The sequence below is a fragment of the Centropristis striata genome, chromosome 11 (genome assembly GCF_030273125.1).
Source record: "Centropristis striata isolate RG_2023a ecotype Rhode Island chromosome 11, C.striata_1.0, whole genome shotgun sequence".
NCBI lineage: Eukaryota > Metazoa > Chordata > Actinopteri > Perciformes > Serranidae > Centropristis > Centropristis striata.
Window position 1 is genome coordinate 29,506,539 of NC_081527.1, and position 26,812 is coordinate 29,533,350.

The 26,812-nt window shown below is 35.8% G+C and overlaps 1 protein-coding gene across 1 annotated transcript; it reads left to right on the forward strand.

Annotated features, from left to right (window-relative positions):
* Nucleotides 1–4,671: 4,671 nt before the first annotated feature.
* On the forward strand, nucleotides 4,672–21,102 carry LOC131980973 (uncharacterized protein DDB_G0286299-like). The gene is made up of 15 exons (XM_059345272.1): nucleotides 4,672–4,895; nucleotides 6,585–6,640; nucleotides 8,617–8,768; nucleotides 9,215–9,363; nucleotides 12,392–12,556; nucleotides 15,534–15,617; nucleotides 16,010–16,100; nucleotides 17,384–17,433; nucleotides 17,534–17,624; nucleotides 18,212–18,895; nucleotides 19,080–19,272; nucleotides 19,404–19,753; nucleotides 20,194–20,267; nucleotides 20,451–20,486; nucleotides 20,900–21,102. The coding sequence occupies exons 1-14, from the start codon at nucleotides 4,791–4,793 to the stop codon at nucleotides 20,478–20,480; spliced, it is 2,274 nt and encodes a 757-aa protein (XP_059201255.1). The 5' UTR covers nucleotides 4,672–4,790; the 3' UTR covers nucleotides 20,481–20,486; nucleotides 20,900–21,102.
* Nucleotides 21,103–26,812: the final 5,710 nt, after the last annotated feature.

The window sequence follows — 26,812 nt, forward strand, 5'->3', positions numbered from 1 at the left end:
CACAGTGAGTTCAGAGGCTGAGTTCAGAGTGGCAAATTGCGTCAGACGCAGGCAGCAGGGAGGCAGCAGCCTTCATTATTCCATAAGAGTCACTCTGAAAACGGTTGTTCAGTTCGACCAGCTGTCTGTCAAGGATCATAATCCACAAGGAGCGCAAATTAGAATCACTCCTGATGGGTGCACACCTGCCCAGGTGTCGCAACGCATCATCTGACGGCAATTTTTTTGGGAGTGCCAGCTGCCTCTGTGGGTGGCACCGGCACACCCTGGCACACCCGTGGCTACGCCAATGTTTACAGGTCTTTATTGTGTGGGGGGAAAAATGTAAAACGACTGAATTAAAGTTAGCTCATAGGCTGAACTGTTATCAGTTGAAGTAAGAGAGGGAATACTAATTACATTAGTTAGTGAACTAACTGTTAGGCAACTTAGTGTGGATAGCTTATGTAGTTAGTTAGTTAGTTAGTTAGCTAGTTACCTTTCGTTCATCATATTTTGTCTTTAATGAGATGCATTTCTTTGTGGCTGCATGTAATCAATGGCTAGGTAAAAAATTAAGTTAGCTATATTAGTAAGTTACACTAAGCCATTAACTGGATGGATGGATGGATGGATGGATGGATGGATGGATGGATGGATATTTTATTTGTATGGATGGATGGATGGATAGATATTTTACTATAGTTACTATAAAACTGAACTAATTCTAGCCTTACATAAGTCAGTTAACTAGATTTTGTCTATTTCCCAGTTAGTTGGCTACTTTTTTCCCTTTAAAAAAGATCTTTATCGCTTTACTCTAGGTTAAAAAGTAACACCAATTGACTAGCAGAGAAATTGAATAATTGTTGGAATTAATGCTGCTTCTAGACCAGCTCATTCTAAAGGAGACAAACATATTTGTAATATAGCTAACTTGGTAATTGATAAAGGTTATCTAAAATGGCAGTAATGTAAAATTGGCCACTTTCATTGATGCAAAAATGATACATTTTATGTTCAAAACAAAATGTTTCTATTTTATTTTGAAGGGTAAAATGCTTCACATCCGCTCGTCTTGATTTGATTCATGTGTACTTTACACACGGGAAAACGGTATTAAGCCTTTAACACCATCCGTTTAACGACTGTAGTACGCTTCCTTGAATGATTCATGTATCTTATGATTTTTGTCACCATAACAGACTCTCCTGCTTGTGGTTGTGTGACCCCGAGCTGAACATCAGCCGAGCGGTAGGCTGGTATGACTGTGGGCTGTTTAACAGGCAGAGGAGCCAGCTGGCACTCCGGAGAAAACCAGGAATTTCTCTCTTTACGCAACGAACTGTTACAGATGCAAAACCGCATCAAGACAACTCAAGGCAAACCAGGCGGAGGCCGGAAACAGATCAGAATAATCAAGAAATAAGAGCCCTAATTATTTATTTAGGGGGAGTGGGCTATGCTGCAGAAATAAGGAATTGACTTAGAATATTACACAAGCAGAATAAACAAAAATAAAACAACAAAGCCTAGCCGATCATTGAACTGGGATTTTTAAAAATCATTATAATTATTTTTTTCTAAACATTTTGTCCTTTGCACATCAAGGCTGCCAGAGCACTTGCGTATTGGATTGCTTTTATATCTTTATTTTTTATTATTATCTTTTATTTCATGCACCTACCAGAACACTTGTTTGTACCTGATCCCTGTAATATATCCGTTACTTTTACACTGGACTAATCTTTTTATTTTTTTAATTACTCTTCTGTTATTACTGTCATTGTCCCTATTGTTTATTACTTTGCCCAATAAAAGTGTTTCTGATATATAAACATCAATTAACCCAATCAAGTATAAACACAGCATTGAGGGTCCACAGTAATATATTCGCAGTTATTTTATCCGCTTGGTTTGAGCTGTACAAACGTTTAAAAAAAACAAAACTCAAGATGTTGCAGCTGGTTCCTCACTCCGGCTTTTATTTTGAAAGTAGACAATAGAGATCCTGTTCGTAAAATCCGGACTGTGACTGTCTTAACTATGAGGGATGGATGGATGGATGGGTGGGTGGATGAATTAATGGGATGGATGATTGACTGTGTTTTATTGAAAACACTTTATCGTAAATTAGGCAGAAAGAATTAAGGAAAACTCTTTCTTTGGTCTGGTAAAAGGACGTTCTGACATGGGCTACTTTAAGTTCTTACTATTTCTTCTGAATGACTGAAGTTATTTAAACAATGTGTCTCCATTTGACAGATTAAATGATGAATAAGTAAACTTATAAAGAGACTTGCCTCAGTAAATGGCAGCTGGCAAAGAGCTTACAGGTCTGTCTGCACCTGAACTATTTAGCTGCATTTTCCTCTTGATTTTAATTGGGAAGCTCCTCCCACAGAAAACCAAAATTCCATCATGTAAGACATGAAAATAACATTTCTATATGAAAACAATTTCAAAAGAAATATCCCAATTGTCCCAACAGAGAAATATTTTAAAAAATAAATAAAATAAAAAGTTGTTTAGCATACTTAAAAAAATACCATTCTCCTAAACCAAATAAAACACCCACCCCCTGCTCCAGTATAAAGACCCTTGGAAACCCACTCAGACATTTTGACAGTTTGGACCTGGTTCTGTGGATTAGCAGGACGCATGATTAAAGTAAAATATAACCAATGAATGTATTTGAATTGAAAGTATTAAAATATTAATTGAGTGGTTATTTGATTAACAATGTAAATGTTGACAGTATGCTTAGTATAATGTTCCGAAGTTACTTTTGTTAGCAGGTTAGCATGTTATACCAACATGTGCTTACTATTCTAACACAACTCTGAGCTACAAAGCTGATTTATTGTGCTGGCAGGATGGAATAAATGATAAAACTACAAAAACTAGAATGTGTCTGGACAGTTTGCAATGAAGGGATTAGTTTATAACGAGGGTTGGTTGGTACACAGCTATTTTCTGGTCTTCTGAGGTGACATAATCAAAGTTAGCATCCAAATGTTTGTTGCTTCATCTGATATGTTAAAAGCTTGTTTTTACAGTCTAGGATTCAAACATTTCAGTTTTATAATAAAGAAGTAAAAAGTGTTTTTTGGACTTAATGTATGCTATTCAAAAACTTAGAGCTTTAAATATGCTACTTCTATTTTATAGACATTGTAATCAGCTATGCGTTTATTTAATTTGGTAGCTGGCTAACAACACTAACATGTTAGGGGATTATGAAAGATTAAAAATAAAAACTACACTGTATTTTTAGTTAATTATTGTGATTTAGACATTCCTTCAAAATAATTGTTTGAAAACATTTTTAAATGAACATATATTGTATTAAATGTTTTCTGGCTCTTGTTCAAATAAAACATTTTTTTAAATTCTTTTATTAGTTTAATTTTTTTTTCACCATTTTTTCTAACGTGCATTTGATCCAACCTGCCCCATCACAGCGTTGGTTGGCACAATGAAAATGCTACAGACTTTTATGATGAATCACCCAAATTTATAAAAAATAATTTGTATACATTAAAGCATTTTTTTATAGCCTCGACAACTTTATTTGGTGCTGTTAAGAATATTTAAACATAAGCAAGACAAATAAAGCTGAGAGTGAAAAGTGCACCACCCAAACCCGGGCTCCCCTGCTTCTAAAGACCACGACTAAGCACTCTAAAAAAGGGTTTCTAAAGTCAAAAATCCAATTTAATATTCTCAAGGTCCATTAATTCATTGGTCCATTAATTGGCTGTGGCTGCTGACTGTCTATGCTTTTTAAATTTAAATCCAATTAGAAGTGGTCAATTTTTCAACTTTTTGCTTCATTAGCAAAGGCCATTAGCTTCATATTAAACCAATAAACTGAGAAACAGGATGGATGGAGGCTATTTAATGAGCTGAAGTCATTTTATGGGGGTTTAGCCTTAATGAAGGATAAATTCATATCAAATTGTTTTTAAATATATCTTCCTTACAATACCATTTTTAATATATTATATTACATTTTATACTATACTATTAATCACACCACAGCCATATTTTCTTGTAATTTTGTTTTAAATTGCTCTTGTAGAGTTTCTATTTTTTAACTTCTGTTCCCATTTTTGGTTTTATATACCTTGTATTTTTTTTTTCCTACTCTATCTGTACTTATCCTGTTATTGTGCTGCAAAAAAATAATTTGCAGCACGACAACGACAGGATACGTACAGATGGAGTAAATTTTTTTTTTTAAATAATACTAATAATATATACATATTAAATTATTATTATAATAATATAATAATACTAATATATATATATATATATATATATATATATATATATATATATATATATATATATAATCTAAGCCTTGTAACTATATTTGTGCTATAATGAAATTTATGCATTGTATTTTCATAGGCCTAAATTATTGTGCTGCTGCAAAAATTATAGTTTTAATTTCTGCAGCAGCACAATGACAGGATATGTAAAGATTAAAAAAAATTATACATATATATATATATATATATATGTATGTATATATATGTATATATATGTATACATACATACATATATGTATGTACGTATGCCTTGTAACTATAACATTTATGCATTGAAATGTCAGAGGATGCCTTTGTTGTTCTCCGAAGAAAACCCCACTTCCCATGATGCATTTCGAGGGGGGCGTCGTCGCCGTAAGAAGCTCATGGCTGCACGCTGAATAGCGAGCATGAACTGAACTGTTAATAACTCCTCAACAATATTCCGGGTTTGATCCCGTTTGCCAGTGGTGTGAGCGGGTCCAGCGGGTCAGCATGGCCTCAGAGGAGGACGACGCTCTGCTCTTTCTAATCTTCCAGCACCTAAAGGTGAACGGCTACAAGAAAGCTGCGAAGGTGCTGGAAAAACACGTTGCTCAGGTAAGAAGTTGGATCTGCGTCCTCACCCTTTAAAGCCTGACTCAGCGTAGAAGTGGCCTCGTTTGATTTTAAGTCACTCACTTTCATTTTTCTGGTCACATTGATGATTTGATTGCTCTTGCTTTAGCTTGCATGCTACCTTGCATATTATATAAGAAATATGCATTAAATATAAATGTGATTTCAGTGTGCTTTTTGCTCCAGTGCTCCAGTCTGTGAGCTACAGGACAGCCTCTGTGTGTTTGGAGGCACATGGCTGCTTCTTCAGGCCTCTTGCAGCAAAAGAACATTATGTTACAGAAGCTGCGTGGCTGTAAAAACAAGGCTGCTCCAGGCCTCCTGCAGCGCACAGACACCCCCATTCAACGCCTCCTTACATTTCTATAGGATTTACTGATAAAAGTTGTTAATTTTGATTAAAATGTCCTTGAGCTGCAGTGCTATGTCGATTATTCGTTTAGTTGATCGACAATAAATAAATCGGCAAATATTTATCAATAATTGATTTTAAGACGATTTATATAAAAATTGGGGAAAAAAAACTAATTTTATATTGGCAACTAATCCTGTTACATTTGATTAAGAATCTTGGAGGAATTGATCACATTTGTTGTTGCTTTTATTCATTTTTTTGGGGAAAAAATTAACACATGGTGTGATTTTTCACAAGATTTTCTTTCTGTTACATCTGCAGCACCTCAATACTTGGATTTAAATATTGCACCAAATCATATTTCAATAAAGTTGAATTAATTTTGCAGTCTTTAAGTGACATTCAGGCTTCTGTTGATATTTGCTTTTTTTGTTTGTTTTTATAGCAATGCAAACTAAATATAGGGAATTGTAATGGAATTTTGCACTGTTTTCAGACTAAATGACTAAATAGTGTTGCAAAATTAACAATTAATTGGTGATAAGTTGTTAGTTCCAGCTCTAAAAATGTCATGATGCAACCACACACACAAGAGCCTGTACTCTGTGACAAAGCTGCCCACTGCTTATTTAATTATCTTATTTTATTTTTCACATGTTCTTTAGAGAGCAATGCAATCAAAACCTTATTTAAAATCAGAACCATTAGAAACCTCTTAGTAAAATCACTTTTTTGTTCTGCACATTGCTCAATAACTCTCCTGACTGAATTTCACGTTTTATTGTGGTATTCTTGCACTTAAATGCACAAAGATTACACATGTTTTTCTTTATGTATGCTTTAAGGAAAGTAAACTTTGGTCAGTCTGCTGGTTGGCTAAAAACAGTAAAAACATCCTCCTGACACTTAGGAAAACTACAATAGAAAAAAATGGCCTCATGTAAGCTGACCTTTTCTCTTTTCTCCATATTGTTTAAATTTTCAATTCCTCACATACTCTCATATTGCTTAGTTTTCTGTATTGCTGCATGGTTTCATTTCCGGGAGCGTGTGGCAACAAAGCTGAAGCATTCCTGAACCACAGGAAATTTGCTATTTCCTTTTAAACCCTTAATTTTTTTCTTTTTATCTACATCATCACAGTGGGGTTACAGGAATATTGTTCAGCCGTGTGATTATAAATGTAACATTGAGGCAATCGGTTAAAAGTGGTAAAATGTGCTTTCATGACTAATTTGGAAAATGTTAAGAGTCATAAAAATAAAGTACTTTTCAGGCTGCTGTATTTATTGTGTATGTATGTTTTTTTTGTGTAGATCGAGACACCAGAGGAAGGCTCCAACCTTCATGATATCTACACTGGCTGGATGAAGTAAGTCAGACATATTGCAGGAAGTTTGGACATTTTTTATTTTAAAAATACAATTAGGGTTGCAAAGATTTGAGATTTTCACAGTACGATTATAGTCTGACCATGGCTTTACATTCTGCATATTATAGTAATACAACATTCTTCTTAATATATTATCAGTTACAAAGACCCTAAATGAAAAACTGAAGGGGAAAACACTTTCTGGAGTTTTTCTGCCTTTATGGGTAGTTCAGATAGATAGAAAGGAGGCGAGAGAGAATGGGGACGTCATGCAGCAAAGGGCCAAAACAGTAACTGGGCAGTCCTGAACATAAGCTTTATATTATTAAAACACTGTGGAATTGGTTTTACTGCTGCAACCCAGAATGCAATCATTCAACCAGTCTAGAGATTCACCAGTAATGAAAACGACTAAATACCTGTGGAGAAGAAAACAGTCGGAGGTTTAAATAAATATTCCTTTTATCAAATGTCTGATAAGTTGATATAAAATACTTTATTAAAGCCAGTGGGAAAGCACTGTGCTGTCACATGAATCATGAAAATGAAAGAATTGCTGGAAGCTAAAGAACAAAACACAATTTAAAAGTCAAAAATATAGGATAGTCCTTTATTGGTGAGACAGCGGGGAAATATACAGTGCAATAAAAAGACGCATCAGTAAAAAATGCAAGATAAAATAATAAATAAGTAAACAATAAAAAGGCAAGTCAACGGTAATAAACTAGACATAAGTAAAACTATGCAGCTACTCTGAATAAACACTGTACAGTGATGGTGCCAATAATTTACTGTACATTAGAAGTGTAATGTTAATTATATACAGTGAGGGGATAGACTGAGCGTGCATAGGTTCAAGGGACGTTTGATTGTTTAAACTCCAAAGTAAGTCTGTTTTGCAAATGTTTTTTCACTTTCATGGTTTTTATTTCATGCACAATGATTCAATCATCATTTTATAGTGAAATATCATGACCTTGTGTTTGGACTCAGTTGCTCAGCAGGTAGCTCAGTCCAAAGACACGCAGCTTAGGTGTATTAGAGACTCCAAACTGTCTCTGTGGACAGGATGTCACTGTTAGTGTGCATGTCCCTGTGAATGACTGCTTGGCCGCCTGCCCAGTGCATTCTGGGATTTACTTCAAATCCCTTCTACCCTGAAAAGGATTAAACGGCCTGCAGATGAATGAGTGAATGACATCAGCTCATGTCTGCGGTTTTCCACTTTCCACTGAATCTTACACTAAATAATACAAATCAAAGCCAGTAAATGCAAATAAATCATATTGCTCTGAATATAAGACGATCCTGGTTGAAACTCCTGTTTTCCAACAGCTCTTTCTGAGGGAAAAGTTTCTTTTCTCCCAAGATCTATTTGACACATTTCCTGAGACACCACAGATAAGGTGGTTCTCATCTCTGCAGTAACTATGAAACACGTCCATCAAAGCACAATGCAATCCCTTCCTTTGTGTAGTTTGTTTTGTAGCTAATTCTTCCTTCTGATTATGACTCGCATACAAACAGATTTCTCCTGTCAGAATAATTTATTCTGCTTGTAAACATCTTTGAGTTTCTCATCTCGACAGTCACAAACATCTGTAGTTTTTGGCTGATTCACACAGGATTTGTTCCCCAGTTACGTTTTACTACAGTGAAGATAACAGGAAACGATTTTGTCCTTTTTTTTTTACTCGTCAGTACTTCTCCTAAACTCAAACATCTCTAAAACGTAGCATTATTTACTGCAGACTAACTGTATTCAGTATGTATGCTGACAGCTTTGAGTAAGCTTTATGTCATTTTTCTGTTTGAATACACTAAAAACCTACTCAAAATTAGTTTGCAGTTTGGATTTGAATGCCTGATTATATGAAATCATAACCACTAGATCACTTTCCAGTGCGTTTAATCACCAGAGCTTTGTCCAGGATCATCCATAAATAACATGAAACCTGTATGTGTGTGTGTTGCAGGCTGTGCTCTCTGGCTCAGGACGCCAAGCAGGAGACAGAAGACTCCACTTCTCTGAAGAAGAAGAGCATCAAACCAGAACCTGCCACCAGCGAAGAAGAAGAGGGCGCAGACGCTAAACTCTCCAACAACGTGGAAGCAAAACCTCCACCTGGTTAGTGTTGTTCTTTACTTAGTTGTGTTTGCTCTAATAATTTCAATCATTTTGAACATTTGCATGCGTTTACATTAGTGGTCGACCGATACGGGTTTTTTAAGGCCGGTGCCGATTATTTTGACATCAGTCTTAACCGATCCCCGATATGTGCTGCTGATTTTTTTGGGGCTGATTTTTGAAGCCGATATTGACTTTTCTCCCTCCATTTACATGATAAAAATGACACAATGATGACAAATGTTACACAAGTCTCAATTTATCAATCGGCGAACGCATGCATGTATTGGCCGATGCCGATACAGGTAAAAAATGCAAATATCTGTGTTTTTTTACCTCTAGTTTACATGAGTGTGGCTTAGTTTTTGCCAAGTTACATATTAGTTTTACACATTTTGACCAGAACTCTTCAGCCATTTTGCATATATTTTGTGTCCCTGCTTCAGAGTCGGATGGTGTCGAGCCTCCCAGTGAGGAGAAAGAAGCTGAGGCCGCCTCTGAGCCGAAGCTGAATCCTGCAGGTGAAACCAAAACTGCAAGCTCCGATAGCGAAGAAGAAGAAAAAGAGCAGGAAGAGACAAAAACAGAGCAGGAGGTGAGCAGAGAAAAACATCACAATGGACACACGGCAGGGTATTGGCAGATTCAGATAGCAGCAGTGTGAGAGTGACAGAAGCAGGTTTATGATTTGATGGTCACCAGTTTGAATCCCTGAACCATGAAAAAATCATCAGCTGCTGCAATTGAGCTGCAGCCACCAGAGAAAAACAGAGTCTTTTGTTCTAACACTGTTTTATTGGAGTTTGAACCAGATTCTGGTATGCCTTCACACTTTTTATTATTGTTTTTACAGTCCCATGTGCTGCTCGTCCTTTAGTCCACAAAGTGCAGCTGTCCAGCATCGCTGCCAGGAGACGAGATTGGCACTCTTATTGATGTTTGCAAGAAAAAAGAGTAAACAATAAACAGGCAGTTGTTGCCATAAAAAAAACAAGCACCCTTCAATTAGACACTTGTAAGAAAAATGTCAGAATTATATTTCAGAGAGATATTTTTTTCTTCTATTTTCAGTCAAACAATACAAGAAAACCACTAATTATGTTTTTTACGACGTGCATATATGAATCTGCTTCCAGATCCCGTCCTGACTGCATGTCCCGTTTGGCTCCCGTTTGTGTCAGCATATTTTTACAGATCAATCTAAAACCAACCAGACTTTATTCGATCTTTTCTTCATTGAGAGTCTTCTCTAGTGAAACATCACAATCATTTCAGGAGTTTGTCAGATTTAGCCGCTACATCTGTTACTTTGATGTATCAGGAACATATTTATTTCAAATTTAGGTTAATATGTATTAGCTCAAATAGCAAATATTTACCCTCTGAATTTGAGCAGTTTCAGTTTCTTATTTTGCTCCTGTCACAGTTTACTCACTGTGGCCTTGTTTTTTACTGCCATATAAAAGTCCTGCACCTCTAACCTCTCCTCTCTGCTGTCCAACTTTGCAACAAAAGTCCTTGATTTTATCTGCATATTATCAATATTATAGTAAATCATTATTAACATAGAAAAATCACAACTCTTCTGCACAGTAGTATACTATTTTTCTTTAAGTGGAAGAGCGAGCGACACATTTTGTGTTTGCTTCGACAGCTTCTAAAATAAAATACACATGTAATCCAAATGAATGAAACTAAGCAAAGGAGCTTCAAAGTGAAAAATGATCAAATCAATATACAAAGTCGTCTAATAATGATACACGATGATGGAGAAACTACAAAAGGAGTGACAAAAAGTAAAAAGTCTTAAATGTTTGTGCAGCAGCAGGAGTCTAGAGCTGTCACAACAACATGCAGACACACACACACACACACACACACACACACACACACTAATACATACACATAACTGTTGTCCAGTCACTGTAATAATGTGTTGATAGTTGGACAGTAGCTCCAGTGTTGTTATACGTCTCTGAAACACACACAGACTCATTTCATGTGAACTTGTCCTGTCTGTATCTGTTAGTTTGTGTTCGTCTGTTATTTCAAGTGTGTGTATATGTGTGTGTGTATGTGTGTGTGTATGTGTGTGTGTGTCCCTTTCTGCTAGCCCAGTGATGCGGTAGATAATGCTGTTTGGACAGAAACTGTGTGTGACAGGATGAAAATCTTCAGAGACTAATTGTATTCATGTTTCCGTGGTTCTGTCGACAAAATCCTGATTGCTTTGCTTTGTGTCAGAAGAGTTGTGGCTTTTACAGATTTTTCTCTACAACAGTGCACTCCGCTACTTTTAACAGAACAAAGATGTTTCTTTTCACTGAACAGAATTAAATCAAAAGCAGACAGTTTGTTTTTCTACTTTCTCCTTTTTACTCTCCAGCTGGTCAGATTAAATCTGGCCCGCATGCAGAAGAAAAGATTAATACAAGCTGCCAAACATATTTAACATCATGTGTTTTAAAAAGAGTTTTTGTGATACATTTTCTTATACTTTTGATTTGTAGTTTCTCTGTGTTCAGTTGGGAATAATTTGAAGCCTGATATATCTTATTCATCTCAGTCATACAAAACCCAAGACACACAATGTGCTGTGAGACACTTTGTTTCTTTACCATAAATGCAGACGCTTTAGTTTGACTCAGTCTTACAGACATGATCCTGCTGCTGTAAAGAAGTTGGTAGGGCATCAAATCCATGGCTTAGTCCCTGACAAAGACATCATTTAGTCTAGTTTGAGTAAGTAAAAACTATAGTGCCCAGCTTTTATGGAAACTTTAAATGCCTGTATACATTCATGGCCAGTTTTTAAAGGTTCATATCTTCATTAGGACCCAGGAAAGAAACTCGGAAAGTGCTGGGAGACTGAAGGTCCTTTTATAGGATTTGTTCACAATAAAAAAGAAAACATAGAATATTGGCAGCCTTATAAAATGATGCTCAAATGTGTGGAATTTAACTTTCTAAAACCAGCAGGAATCTATAAAGGCATAGGTTGGGGTTTTTTAAATTGGGTGGTATGAGGGATTTCTTCATATCCTGTGTATTACAGTACAATAGACGCCAGTTGTATATTTAGAATATTTTCACTGCCTTTCCTCGCTGTCAGAAGGCCCTTTCCTTGCCCTCTGGAGCCACCAAACCCCTTTGAGAAATAGAGTAATTTTACCTCACAGAAGAAAGGAGTTTCTGTTTTACTGCTGCCTCGATCGGTTAGTTTGTTTGTGTCATTGTGTGACATTGGTGTTTTAAAGGGTTGGTTCAGATTTCACTGAATATGTACAACAGCACAAACAAACAAAACAATCGAGGCAGCGGGAGAGCAGCTACTACCGTGTTCGGCAAGGTAAAATGACGGCTTTGAATAAAGTGTATAAGGACTTCCCTTTCACCAATGTTCACTTAAACAGGGCTGTTTCATGGCAAGGGAAAGCGGTAAAATATTCTAAATATAAACTTAAGCTGATGTTGATTTCTAGGTAATACCAGACTATGGATACCTCATGCAACCCAACTTTAAAAGACTGAACCACTCCTTTAATCCTGTGAGAAAGTTTACAGGAACATGTCTCTTAGCTGTGCTCGGTGTTCTAACCGGCCCACCTGTACATGTTTTGCAGTCTGCTCCTGTTGAAGAGTCTGCTGAGGGGGTTGAAGCCGGGGCAGTCGAGGCCAGCCAGGCTGCCCCTGACCAGGCAGAGGATCAGATTGTGGCCTCTGATCCCGCCGTGACCACCACTTTAGATACAGAGGAGCATAAAGAGGACGAGGATGAGCTGAAGCAGGTTAGTGACCTGAGGCTGAATCCAAAGTATGTGGTTGTGTAAGATTACTCCTCCAACAAACATAAAAACTTTAATTAGTTTTACTTTAAAGTGCTTCCAATATTTCATATCTTTTTTCTAATTTCCCCTTAAAAATACAAACCTGTCCAAGAAGTTAAACTTTTGATCAGATTTTCCTCCTAGTTTTTTCTGCTCTGTGTGTGTGTGTGTGCGTGTTTTCTTTTTACTACTCTCGTACAGAAGAGGATACAACTGCAAGTTTGTTGTATCTTTTACAACCTTCCTGAATTGCTCCCTTTTGAAATGTGTCCTACATTTAAGCCACCAAACAGCTCCTTGTACTGTATATTTTCGCCCTCCTCTACCAAACTGCTCTGCAGGGTTCAGAAATGAGCAGAAATGTTAATCAGTTTTAACCACAACTCATAAAAACAGCAGTTTTTGTTGACTGCTGGCACAGCCAAGCCTCTGTTCCCCTCAGCTCACCCTGTGCACATCTGAAACTTATTTTGCAGAGGATTGTGACTGGCTGCAGTGCATTGTTTGTGCTTCCAGTGGGAAACAGTGCATGCAGTTCTTCTCTGCAGAGTCATCAATTTTTTAAGTTTATTCTGGCATGTAAAGGTTTGGGATTAAATGTCCCCATACCTGAAAGAAAGTCTTCAGATTGCTGGTAATTAATGTGAACAATAAAGCACTTGTTTTTTATAATAGGCCGTCAAGCTGCTGTGGATACCAGGCATCTATGTGATACAAGTCTGTGAAAAATACTGAACAGGAATGTCAACTTCATTTAACCCCCTGCACAATGATGATTATATTGTTAATTGCCCAGATTTGGTGCCAGTTTACCAAATAAGCCAGGACTTATTTAAATCATTCTGACTCATTTTCAGTTGATTTGGTTCCATAAATCATTATTCAGCGTAGTTCAAGCTGCAGGGAAATATGTTGATGAGTCAGGCTAATAGGAATCAGCTTATTTGGTAAAGAGGTTTTATGAATCAGGCTGCTGGGAATGCAGCAAATAAAGAAACTTATCTATGAGAGAAAACACACAGCAAAATATGTAATTTTGTCATAAACAACCCGGTCTCTTGCTGTTCCTGGAATTTGTCTGATTTTGGCGTTGGCCCTCACCGCAGAAGTTCCTGACTCTAGTTGTGTCTTTGTCAGATATTTTGTTGGTACTTTTGTCAGGCAAGAAAACAATTAGGCAGATATTGGCGTATCAAAGGCATGTTGGTATAATGATTTAAGAGCTGATATCTAGCCATTTTCTAAGGTTTTCTTGAAAGTCATTATCATGAAAACCATGGAAAATGTCTAGATATCAGCTCTGAAATTAAACTCTTATCAGCTGTTTTTGTTGTGATCATTATATTTGTCCAAACAAATGTACTGTAATGTAAAATGAACAAGAAATTAGAGAAAAAGAGGGAGGTCTAATATGTTTTTCCATGACTGTATATGTTGTCCGATATGTGCCAATGTGAACTTTTTAAAATGTTTTCTTTAAAAAAATTGTTTTTATATAATATATATTGCAGAAAACGAAGCTCATGATTCAGAAATTGTTTTATATATTTATCTCAATGGCCAAAAGTTGAATGACATTGATGGTTATGTAGTTTTTTTGTTTTCATGTCTGTGTGTAAATGACCTTCTTCAACCTCAGATGTTTTTCTTCTATGCGCCCCTCGTATTAAAGAACAGTCTCTGGCTCACTGCGTTCTCTGGACAATGACCTACTCTATTGGAACTAATCAGACATTACACAAACTATGAGCCGCCACGTCTGTTTCATGTCCGGTCTAACTGATTCAGACATTTGCCTTCTCACATACAAGGTTATAATAGTTTTTGATTTGTCATTAGTTTTAGTTTAAATTTCGTTGTGAATTTTTGTTTTCAAATTCAATTAGTTTTAAATCGTTTTTAGAGTGAGTTTGCTAGTTTTAGTTTTTATTAGTTTTAGTGTTTTTTGTAATGGGTTTGGTGCGAGATTCAAAGAGGTCATAATACATTTTGCCTTTATTTCCTTTGGTTTATCCATCTCAGCCCCAATAAGGTTATTAACTCTTACAGTTCCGGGTGTTTTGAGTTTTGGTTGGAGTGTAGATATCACAGTCTCAGTAAACATATTTACCATGTGTTCCTGCATGTTCACTAACCAGCAGCTGTTTAGTTGGAGCTAAATAAATACATTTCATATCAACCAAAAAGGATTATGCAGTGTTTCCACTACATGTATTGTAATACCATGGTTGAATTGAAGACTTTCACTTACACACAGTGAAAGCACAACATCCAAAGTTTACAGAGAGTTGCGCCGGCGACACTTTTACCATAATAACTAAACGGTTTGCGCTATCCGGAAAATGCCAATGTTTTTTTAAAGCTGAGAAGTTGCTCTTTTCATTCAATATGGAGTCATTACGGTAATTTCACTTGCGCTTCTCCCGGAAGCCCACAAAGCAGGAATACACATACTCAACGGTGGAGAAATAGAAACACTGGATTATTTGTGAAAAAAGTTGACAAAGACCAAAATTAAGGACATTTTCACTATCATTTTAGTTAGTTTTGTAACCACACAATACAGTTTCAGTTAGTTATGGTTTTTTAAAAACTCTCATTTCTATTTTTATTTCAGTAAACAAAAATGTTTTTTCAATTCTAGTTTTCGTTAACGATAACAACCTTGCTGGCATACAGCTCCTATGGGTAATGTCCAGAAAGGTTCAGGGTTGTAGTGCGTGTGTGAACGGGACTTGACTGATTGTGGTTGTTGCTTCATCTGACTTGTTGTTGTTGTTGTAGTGTTTGTATAAAGTTTTCATAACCAAAAGAAATTAAGAAAAAAGCAGAACTACGCAAGGCTGAAGTTCTCATAAACTAAAATGATCCTTTATTTTTTTCTACAGTAAAAAAAAAAATGTATAGTTTTATAATTTGTTTTGTTTTCTTTCCTCAGGAGACTGAAGCAGCCACAGAGGAAATCTCTGCACCTGAACAGACAGCTGTCAATCAAACTGAGGAAGAAAGCAGCGCTGCAAAGGTGTAGAAGTGGTGTATATTTATGTTTGTAAATATAAGAAGGACAAATTCTGTGAATGCGCTTTTTTTTTTTTTTTTTGCTTACTTTCCCAAAAACCTTGAGCGAATTATACAATTTTATCATCACTGCAGTGCCAACAAACATCATATGATATCAAAAAGTTCATATATTAGTCGAATGGTCATATATTATCTATTTTAATCTGTGTAATTCTGTAATGGTATATATAGGTCACTGCAGCTTTCTGTTGCTCACAGTAACTGGAGTAGTTCTTATGTCATGAATGAAATAAAGACATTAAAGTAAAGAAAGAAAATGAAGCAAGCAACAAGAGAGAAACTCTTCCTGTGTGATGTTGGAGACTGTTGTTGACCTGTTGATTCCTCCTGCAGGAGCAGAGCCAGGCGGAGTCCGCAACGTCAGACCTGACAGCTCAGGAGACCAATGACCAGCCAGCAGAGAGCGAAGCCCCGCCCCCTGCAGGTATGAAGAGCCAATAAGACAACCAGGTTGCAATTTACATGTTATGTATGGCATCTTTTCTGTCTCTGTCTCACTGAACTGACAAGAATCACAAGCTGTTGTGAAGAAACGGCTCAGAGGGCTTTTTCTTTCTGAAACCTCTGCTGCAGATTTCAAAGCTGCTGCCACCACATGACATTTCATTTGAAAATTGAACAGGAAGGATGACTTATAATCAGACCGTATCGGGTGTTAGAATGGTTCAGTGAAAAGTTTGTTTCAGATGAAATGTATGAATAATGATTCTATTAGAAATTATTATATGTGAACATGTTATTGGACGTGATTTATACTAAAAAAATTGGTACGAACAGACATTTAAAAGTTATCCACCAATTTTAAAATGCACTTCCAAATGTGAATCACAAATTAAGTACTTTCCTACTCGGCCTTTCCTCGCTGCAGCCCTTAATTCTACACTCAACATATTTTTTCCATTTTATTTAGAAGGAAAAATAAACATACTATAATTCCTTTTTGTTGGCAGAACTTTTGGATCATTTTAATTGCGGGAATAAATGGAAAGAACAGAGGACATTACATTTAAAGATTTTACCTTGTTGTACTCAGACTTGACGCCAACACTTTTAAAGAGTTTGAAGGATTTCTGCCAAGGCTGAGAGAAACCGCTCTGACAGCTCTTTTTCCACAACGTCAGTCACTTGTTTAAGGGGTTTGTTAAGCTTGTCGGAGCTTGTTAAGCAAACTGGAGCGACGACGAGTCTCAGAATTACAGTCATCTGGAACACAGTCACCTCATTTACCAAAGTGGTTGAAATTAATTCATGACTTTGGTGCAGAAACGTTTTTTCTCTGCGGACATTTTCACCTGTCAAACTCTGGTTTAACTTGTCACGTTACTAATCACTGAACTGTAATAATTGCTGGAACAGAAAGCCACTGGAAATTAGTTCCACCTGAGCTTTTGTTGAAATAACAAGTCAAAAAAATCTTCTACAAAAAAAAGGAGAGTGCTCTCATGCTGCACGCAATCATGACTCAAAGGTTGAAAAGATTTACTCAGAAAGAGAGACGTTTTATAATCCTAACATAATAATAATAATAATAATAATAATTATGTATCCAAATCCTTAAAGAGTGCAAAGATCTTCTACTGGTCACTTTTTTAAATGCATACATACATAAATGAAGAACATCTTCAGTATGTCTCTAAATGTTTCTGATATTCCTGAAGAAATAATACAATACTTTCAGTATTCAATCATGTTGTCATTTTTTTGCAGACCCTGATTCTGAAAATCCAAATGTGGAAAAGGAGGAAGAGGAATCCAAGGTACCCTAAACCATTTTATTAGTAACTGTTGTTGATCTAAACATAAGTATGGATAAGTAATTGTAGTAATAATAATTATTGTGTCTGTGTGTTGATGCAGAAAACAGAGGACAGTGAAGTTACGTCCTCGCTGAATCCTGAGGACCCGACAGAGCCGTCAACAACTTCAGAGGACCCCGTCAACGACACAGGTAAGTTATTCATTATTTACATCAAACACATTTCCTACAATTCTCACATAAAGGTAAATAAGAAATGCTGCTGAACTACTTTTCCCATTGTGTATAGTGCCCTGTGAACAAGAAACTTATGACAAATCAGACAATATGAACCCATTACATCCATTCCATTATTTTATTTATAAGATGTCTTTTATCTGTGGCCAATATTTCCTTATTTTTTCTTCTTTCAATTCTATTTTTTATATGTATGTATGTATGTATTATTATTGCTCAGTACCTTTTGTATTTATTAATAATCTGACTTGTGAAAAATCTTCAATAACTGTAAGTGTAAATAAGAAATTTAGCTCAGAGGGCCAAGCTTAAAAACTGTATAACTAAAAAAAACATTTGTAGGAGGTATAGGAATTTGCAAGTTTAACAAAACTTTTGTCAAGAATTTTAATGACATGGACTGGTAGTTTTAGATGAGCTGGTATGAAATGACCCATGTCCTCTGTCTGCAGTACTGAGGCCACAGACTTTGACATGTTCCTTATTTTGTCTCTCTTTGTTTACATTTCTATAAATGCTGTGTGTTTTCGGTTTTGTCGTAGAAAAAGCAGAAGAGGGATCAGTCCCAGAAGGCTCAATCATCCTCAATATCGAAGTCGAAGACAGCGAGAAAGAAACCGGCCAGCTGCTCCCTGAAGAGGCTGCAGAGTCCGGAAAAGATGCTAAAACCCCCAAGAAGAAGAAGAAAAAGAAGAGCAAAGAGGATACAGACGCTGCAGATACACCGAGCACAGACGCTTCCACCGTAGAGTCATCCAGTGATACTTCTCTTTCCACCAAGACTGCCAAAAAGAAAAAGAAAGACAAAAAGAAAGCAGAAGAGGTAGCTGAGGAAGAGGAGAATCAGGAGAAAGAGGAGGAGGTGGAGGAGGAGCAGCAACAGCAGGAGGACACATCTCAGACCACTTCGCCAGAGAAGAAGAAGAAGGCAAAGAAAAGAAAAATGGTGCAAGATGAAGTGGAAGAGAAAGACGAAGAAACTCCTGTCACTCCTTCAGAAAATAAAAGAAAAAAGAAAAAGAATAAGGGGAAAGATGCAGAAGAGGAGCCGAGTGAGACAGTAGTGGTGGAGAAGGAGGAGGAGAATCCTGCAGCGCCAACAGAGGAGAAAAAGAAGAAGAAGAAAAAGAGGAAAAAGGAGGGTGGACAAGATAAAGAGGAGGTGCAGTCTGACGAAAAACCAGCAGGGGGCGACGAAGATACAGAAAAGGAGCTGGAAGCCACAGGTAGTCTAACTCTTCTCCTTGAATACATTATATATTTAATCTGTTTGGCTTTTACACTTTCAGTATTGGTTTATTGAAGTTATTTTATATTTCACTGCAGGTTTAGTTTTAGGTCACTTTTTAAATTAAAGTTTTTTTCAATAAGGCCCCTGAATACTTTTCATATCTTTCTTAACCCCTTTAGATGCAAACTCCTCTCAGCTCTCCTCGACCAAAAAGAAAAACCGTCTCAGGAAGAAACTCAGCCTGAAAAAGAGATTGAGGGTCCACAAACAAGCAGAGAAGAAACTGAGGCTCAAGGCGAAAGCAGAGAAGAAGAAGAAAAAGAAGAAGAGCAGCGGCGAGACTTCAGGAGAGACCGCAGCAGACGGCGAGAAGTCAGTCGAGTTTATTTTGGATCTTTATATTAAAATGTGTAATGCAATGACATAACCGCAATAATAATGACTCATGGAATAATAGTAAACATGGACAATATGATATTTATTTAACTTTCGCCATTTTTCAGACAAGAACAGACACCTCGACCAAAACCAACCAAAAGACCTCAACCCGATTCTGCCCCGGAGGAAGACGACACACCAAAGAAGAAGAAAAAGATGAAAATGAACACAGAGCAAGAAGAAAATTCCTCAAAAGAAAACCAGCCGCCAAAGACAAAGAAAAAGAAAAAGGAGAGATTAGTGAAGGGGGAGGCTGACAGTGGTGTGATCAGCGCTGAGCTTCCTGAAGTTGACTCGTCTCCACTTTCAAAGGAAAGCAAGAAGAAGAAAAAGAAGAAAACTGGAGGAGGCGAGGAGACAACGGAGAGCCCCGCCCCCATCACTGTGAGCCAAGACACACCTGCAAAGAAGAAGAGTAAGAGACTTTGAGTTATTTAAAAAATAATAATTACATGTAGCATGAAGCTAACGATTATTTTTGTTTGTTTCATTAGTGCAAAATGTAAGGAGAGCATGAAATCACAATTTCCCAAAGCCAAATGGGATTTCCATATTTTTGTTTTGAAACAAAGTAACAAAGAACTGGCAAGTTTCCAACTGTAAAATGCCATGATACAATTTATCTTTATCACATCTTAAATCAGTAATCACTAAATGATAGTCCAAGCAAATCTGGGTGGGGTTGGGTCGTCTTAATTTTTGGAAAAATATTATTCTTAAAGGACCAAAATCAAGCTGCAGCACTGAAAGTTATGACACAAATCAGTGATTTTGGATTTATAAATTATATTGACTTGCCTTTCTTGTAGATGGCAAATAACTTCATGTGTTGATATTCATGGGGTTTTTTTTCAGAGAAGAACAGATTAAAAGAGAAACTGGAAGAGGCAGAGCCGACTGCAGACGAACAAACTCCTCCAGCTTCTACGGTAAGAAAGAAATACTGAAATTAAATTCCCATGTGTATGACTGTGCAAGAAACGAAACATTTGGCTACAAAAGTGTTTGATGTTTGATTTGTTGTTTTGATGTTTTGAGAATGAAAGTAAACCACTAGATTCTTTACACAATAACTAAAAAAAAATCTCTTTTTCTCTTTCTGATATTTCCAGAAAAAGAAGAAAAAGGCGATATCTGGTTAAATCTGGGTAAGTTTTCATCTCATATTTATCAGGTATGAAGGTAGTAAAACACTTGTTTATTAAATTTTTAGAGCGATTCAATTTTTAAATCCCATTAAAAGGGCCTTCGCTACTTTTCAAGCAATATATAATTTTCTTCGAGAGGTGCTATTCATGGATCATATCACCTAGGATTAAAACACCCTTTTTACCCTCAAGGAGGAAGGCTTAAACAATAACAACAAAAATAATAAAATTGCAAATATAACATCCTTCTCATTTCATTTCACAGTTTAACCCTCTGAACCACAAGCAGTTGTGTCTTTTTTTGCTCCTGTGCTGTACCTTTGGTAATGTTTGCTAATGGTAAAAGGTGTTCTGCAGGTTGTTGTGTTAATTCTACTTTAGTGATGACTAATGAGGATTTCTATTTCCCTCAGGTGGATTCTCTGATCAGATGTCAGTGGAGAACAATCCTGTCTTGGACGGAAACAGGATAGAATGCATCATGTTAGTGCCTTTACCCCTCAGTGTTTAGTCATGTTTCACTGTCTTCTTACTCTGGGGGGGAGAGAATTGGTAAAATTTGGGAGGATATTTCATGAGCTTGTGACTGCAGCCCAACCAAAATAGGATAATGGGACCACTTCTGCTACCTATATTGGCATTTCAAAAACAAAAAAAAATCTAATTACAATATAAGAGCAAATCTTATTTTACTCTAAAAAGGCTGACGTGGAAACACCGTTTGTAGAATAACGCAAACTAAGCTTTCAGTATTACTTTTCAAGCAATTGTCAGATGATGAATTACCTCAGCTCCAATTGTAATTCTGTAAGTCACACATTTACAACTATCTTGAGCCCAAACTGGTCTGTGGCTGGATATCAAACCTCTTTATTTGACAGTTATTTCTGCTACTCTGCCTCTGACATGTATTTGTATTTTTAAATACAATGCACATCCCTTCAAAAGTTCTAACGGACATTATGAAGGGGAACTTTGACAATCTCTGAGGGGAAAACTCCACATATCAAACTTCAGTTTAGTTAGATTTTTAAGGGAACAAGGTACACTTCGAAAAGAGTCTGGTTTTTGAACATTTTTCCATGTTGTGTGAACATGTAATTGCTCAGTTTTGTTTAGACGTAGAAACTCATGTTACGTAAGATATGATTGTACTTTTCTGTCGGTCATTAAGCTGTGAAATTCTGTTTTTATTTGTTTACAGAGTTCTGTTGTTTACACTGTTTTTCTTAATGATTCAATGAACTAACTATGCATATGGTTACATTTTGGAAAGTTCACCTTCATGATGCTGAGCAAGTTGTGTTCATATGGAAGTACAAATAGACATTAATTACAGAAGTCAATGATGTTTTGGGTTTTACATTTCTGGATGTGTACTTTGACAACTGTAATTGTTGTCTGTTTCTTCCAATAAATACTTTCTCTCTCAAAGTGAGATTTGAGTTTTTAAAACAGAGGCCAACTAAAGCCAAAGAAAGTACATCATGTAACAAAGAGTGCTATTATACAAACCTTTCAGGCATAATTATAATACTACAAATTAATGAAAGTACTGGAAGTATTTCTGGAAAAGCCACCCTACTACATGTATCAACAAACTATAATAAGACCATTTATGATTTTTTTCATAAAAAAATTCGACTTGCAGTAGTATGACTTTTTTTTTTCTTTCAAATTTTGGACATCTCAAAATATGGTGTTTTTTTTTTTTTTTATTTGAGGGAAAGCCACCCCACATATCAGTAGACTACAAAAAGATCATTCTGAGAGTATCGGGGCATTACATTTTTTTATGACTTTAAGAAAACAACTTTTTTTAGCTCTCACATTAAATTTTTATGTGAGCACTAAAAATAAGTGTATGTGAGAGGTAAAATTGCGTATCTTACAGGTATTTTGTGTGTATGCAAGAGGGTAGATGAGAATTATGTCCTATACGACCCCTTATAGTATTTCGTAAAAAAAAGTCAGTATAGTATATGGTCCAAAAAACCCCAAAAGTCATAGTATATTATGGCATAAAAATGGAACACTAAAGTAGGTTATTAAAATGTAATTGATGAAAGTCACTGTGTAGTATGTCATAAAAAAGTTTTGAAAAAAGTCATAATATAGTATGATCCAATAGTATAATAAAGAATGTCATTATAACCCATCCCATAGAACTATAGAACAGGTACTGTATATCCTTCAGTGCCTTGTAAAACAAAGAGTGCTATTATAAACGACATTAAAGCTGTACAAAGGGTGACAATTAGAAAAACGGAAATAAGTTAGAAAGCAATAATTACTACTGGTTCATTCTGAATGACTTATCGATTTGGAAAACCTCAGACATAGTTATTATACTATTTTAAATTAATAAAAATACCTTCATTTAAGTGGATTTCCTGGTGGGCTTTAAAGTAATATCTGCTGGAGGAGTTTTCCTGCTGGGTACAGTGGTATGGTTTCTCCTGTGAACAAACAAGATGACAAGTTTTATTAAAAAAAGATAATCAGATATATAATATTTTCAGGATATATTTTCAATATTATGTTTCCACTAAATTTAAACCTAAATGTACTGTATGTACTGATTGTTCAATCCCACTTTACATAATAGTAACTTTAACTGTCTAAACTTGAAAATGAAAATGATTTTCTTTGTCATTTTCCCTTCACAGCCTCCCTGCATTTAAACACCCACGCAGACACAAAGTCCAACACAGATAGCATGTCCTTGAATGTAATTATATGTAATTATACAGATCTGATGTGTACGGCCCGCAGCTGTAAAAAGACCATAAAAACATCTGGAACACAATATATATTCCTATCATACAACCAAGTTCACTGTGAAGTTTTCTTCAAAGCATCATGGAAATGAATAAAAGAGAGCTACTGAAATGAATGAAATGGAAAAAAATAGTGACAATACTTTGTTTTCTTAGGATTTAAAAAAAAAAAATCAAATTTTCATTGATTTGGAACAGGTTGGTACATATCAAATAAGACATTCCATAGGCCATAATAAAATGAAATGTCTACAGATTAAGGGAGATCCGAGAGGGTACCAAAAGGGTCATAATCTTAATCACAAAAATAAATATCCTTAAGTATAAAATAAAAATATATGAATGAAATAAAATACTAAAATAGATGACATTAGCATAGCAAGTTGTTATCAAGTTTATTCATCTATTGAACTGATTACAGATTAAACTATTATTATCAATATCTCGAGAGACATAAAAATGATCAACTTTTTCATTTCATAATCAAGTAAACATTTAAGTAACTTCTTAATTCAAAATCACATAAAAACATCTCTAGTTCAAGAGATGCCTCTCAGGTCACAACAAGACATTTGAAGATGTCACCTTTGCTTTGGGAAATTGTGAGGACTGAACAATATGTACATATAGTACTGTGCAAAAGTTTTAGGCAGGTGTAAAAAAAATGCTGTAACACATATATTTTTTACAGTTAGCAAATGTGAGAAACATCAGCACCTCTCAAACCCTCTATCAGAAGTTGAACATCCAGTCCTGCACATTAAAAGGACTCCAGATCTGCAAATGATAAATCACCTCTTCAGCACCACATTTAATTTCTTTCTAACCCCTTCTTTCCTTGAAGCACAGCTTTTTCTTTTTCATTTTTTAATAATTGTGTCAGAAATGTCAGTGTTTCCATTGTTTCCAATGGCAACAAAAAAATGTTACAGTACATTTAAATCCATTTTGCACAGTCCTCTACCATTACTCAACTTTCGTCTTCTGCTTCTTCCATTAGTTAGCCTTCCTAAACAAAATAAAAGACTGATAGCTAAAGCTTTCTGCTTGCATTAGGCCTCCTGTCAATCATAATACAGTCAAACCAAACCAAGACACCTGCATCAGTTTAAGCATGTAAAATCAAACAAGTTGCTCCAATTTTCTGATAATTTAGTATATGTCAAAATACTTTTGTAACACTAACACATACGGAACTGGTAAGACGAGGAAACGGCATGTTTCATAAAGCTACAACATAAAGTGATGGATTTACTTTTAATTTAATTAACGTTTCATATGATTCTCTTTTTATCATGGAATCTGTGTATATTACCAGTCTCTCTATATTTCTGTTTGGGCTAAATGCATGTTGTTGTTGTTGTTGTTGTTTTTTTGTTCTTTTGTTTGTTTGTCTGTTTTCGCCATGTGGCTTTGTACTGGTGAAACGTTGTTTTCATTTTTGTTGTTGTGGTTGTCCTTTATATTATTCTTTGTATGTTATTTGTGTGTACATTATGTCTAATTTGTAAATATGTTTCTGAGTCTTTGTTGTCTAGAATTGTGTTTTAGTGTTTTGTTTTCATATTGTGGCTCCTAATAAGTAATCCACTGTTCTTTTCTTTGTATATTCGTTAATAAAAATTATATATATAAAAAAAAAAAAAAAAAATGACACATAAAGTGATGGATAACAGTTTATGGATAAATGTCAATCTTACTGGAAACATCTCTTAAAAACGTACGTGCCACATCGAACAAATGAGTCAGCTCCTAATGGGTTCACTGTTGTATATTTGTGTGTAAATATCAGTACATGTGTGTCTTCTCCACTAAATAAGATGTGATAATTGGTTTACATTTCGAGAGATGCAACACTGTCAAATTATGCAACTATGAATTTTATACAGTAGTTTGTAAAATGTACAAAATAGTTTGAAAGTTCTTGTAGCTCAAACTTACATCCCTGAAGACTGTTTAGACTTTTTCTCACATTTATAAAACTACAATATACTCTGGTTGCTCAAAATTGTGATTTATTGGAAACATAATTAGTTTTGAACCATTTGAAAACACTAAACCACTTTGCAGAAGTACACACAGCAGCCAGAATGTGGCACATGTGTGCTGTAGAGTAGGCCATGCTCCATTAAAGCGTAAATCTATGTAATCTAACATTCATTTTTCTCACTGAGACAAATGAGAGATTATCCACATGAGTGATTTTTGGTGCAGAAAACCAATTATGTGTAATTACAGGAAAAATTGGTGATGAGATATGGAGGTGCGAGAGTGAGAAGCAGCCAGCAGAGATAACAGCTCCAGGGTGGGATGTATCAGAGAGCAGAAGGGCTTTATAAGTGAACACTGTACAATCTGAACACTCTTAGCTTAAATCAGCGCTAAAGGGCTGATGTATTCGTAAGTTATTTTTTCATCTGTGCAAGTATTCCCTTCCGTGACTGGAAAGAGCACAAGTAGATTTTTAGAGACTACTGTAATGTCAAGGTAATGAAAATGTGAGCTCATAATGAACCTTTTTACTGCTGCTTTTACCCAAAGCACACTACAGCACAATAAAGGCATAAATATGTAGAGGGAGGTTTTTGTGCAAATTGAAGACCTTCTGCAGTTGCTATGAATATTCAAAACACCATTTTCGATGATGGCTTTGTCCACTGAAGACGACATTGTGTGCATTCAAGTAGGAACTTCAATACATGCAGTTTCATGATGAAATATTTAAATAGAGACAAGTAAAGAAAAGAAGCTCCAGGCTGCTGACTGCCGACAATGTTATTGGAGTGAATACCTGCGGGTTTTATGCATTCAGCATTAATGATAAATCCTGCCTTTACCAAATGTGTAATACAACTGAGGGCCGTTCTTAATTACAAGCCAAACATTAGCAGATTAACATGTTTTTAATGGCTTGCAAAACAAGCGATTTCATAACCTATATTCAGGCACTGTGCCAGATGTCCAGTTCTCTTGGATGTGATATCTCAACTATATTTACTATACTATATAGGTTGAAAGTGCCACTACAATGCCATTTCAGACATTCCCCAGAGACACAGAATAAGTGTGCGGAGACACAGTGTGCAAATGCAGAAGAACCACAAACATTGACCATCAGAGTGAGTGTAATGTCATGCTTTCTGAAAATAAACGACACTGAAACGTCTCAGCTGTTAATCTAAAGACTGAGCATGTTCTGTCCTGATAAAGATATTGATGAAATGAAATCCTGAAGCTTGAATCTAATTGAAATGAAAATATGAAAAGTCATGTCTTATTCAAACTATCAGGGGACTGCAGACTGCAGACAGAAATGTTTGAATATTTTAGCAGTATTATATCTGTTTACTTTTTAGGATGTACAGTCAAGCATCAGGCAGCATTATTGCAATTTAAACCCTTTGTTTTTTTAATAAAAAAGTTTCAACTGCCACTTTTAATTAAAGTGAGTTCAATGACTGTGCCAAAAAGAACTTTTGTTGTAAGAGTCTCCAATCTGCAGTTTGGACTAGCTCATTCTCGCTCAGCTTCAGCTCTCTCAGGTGG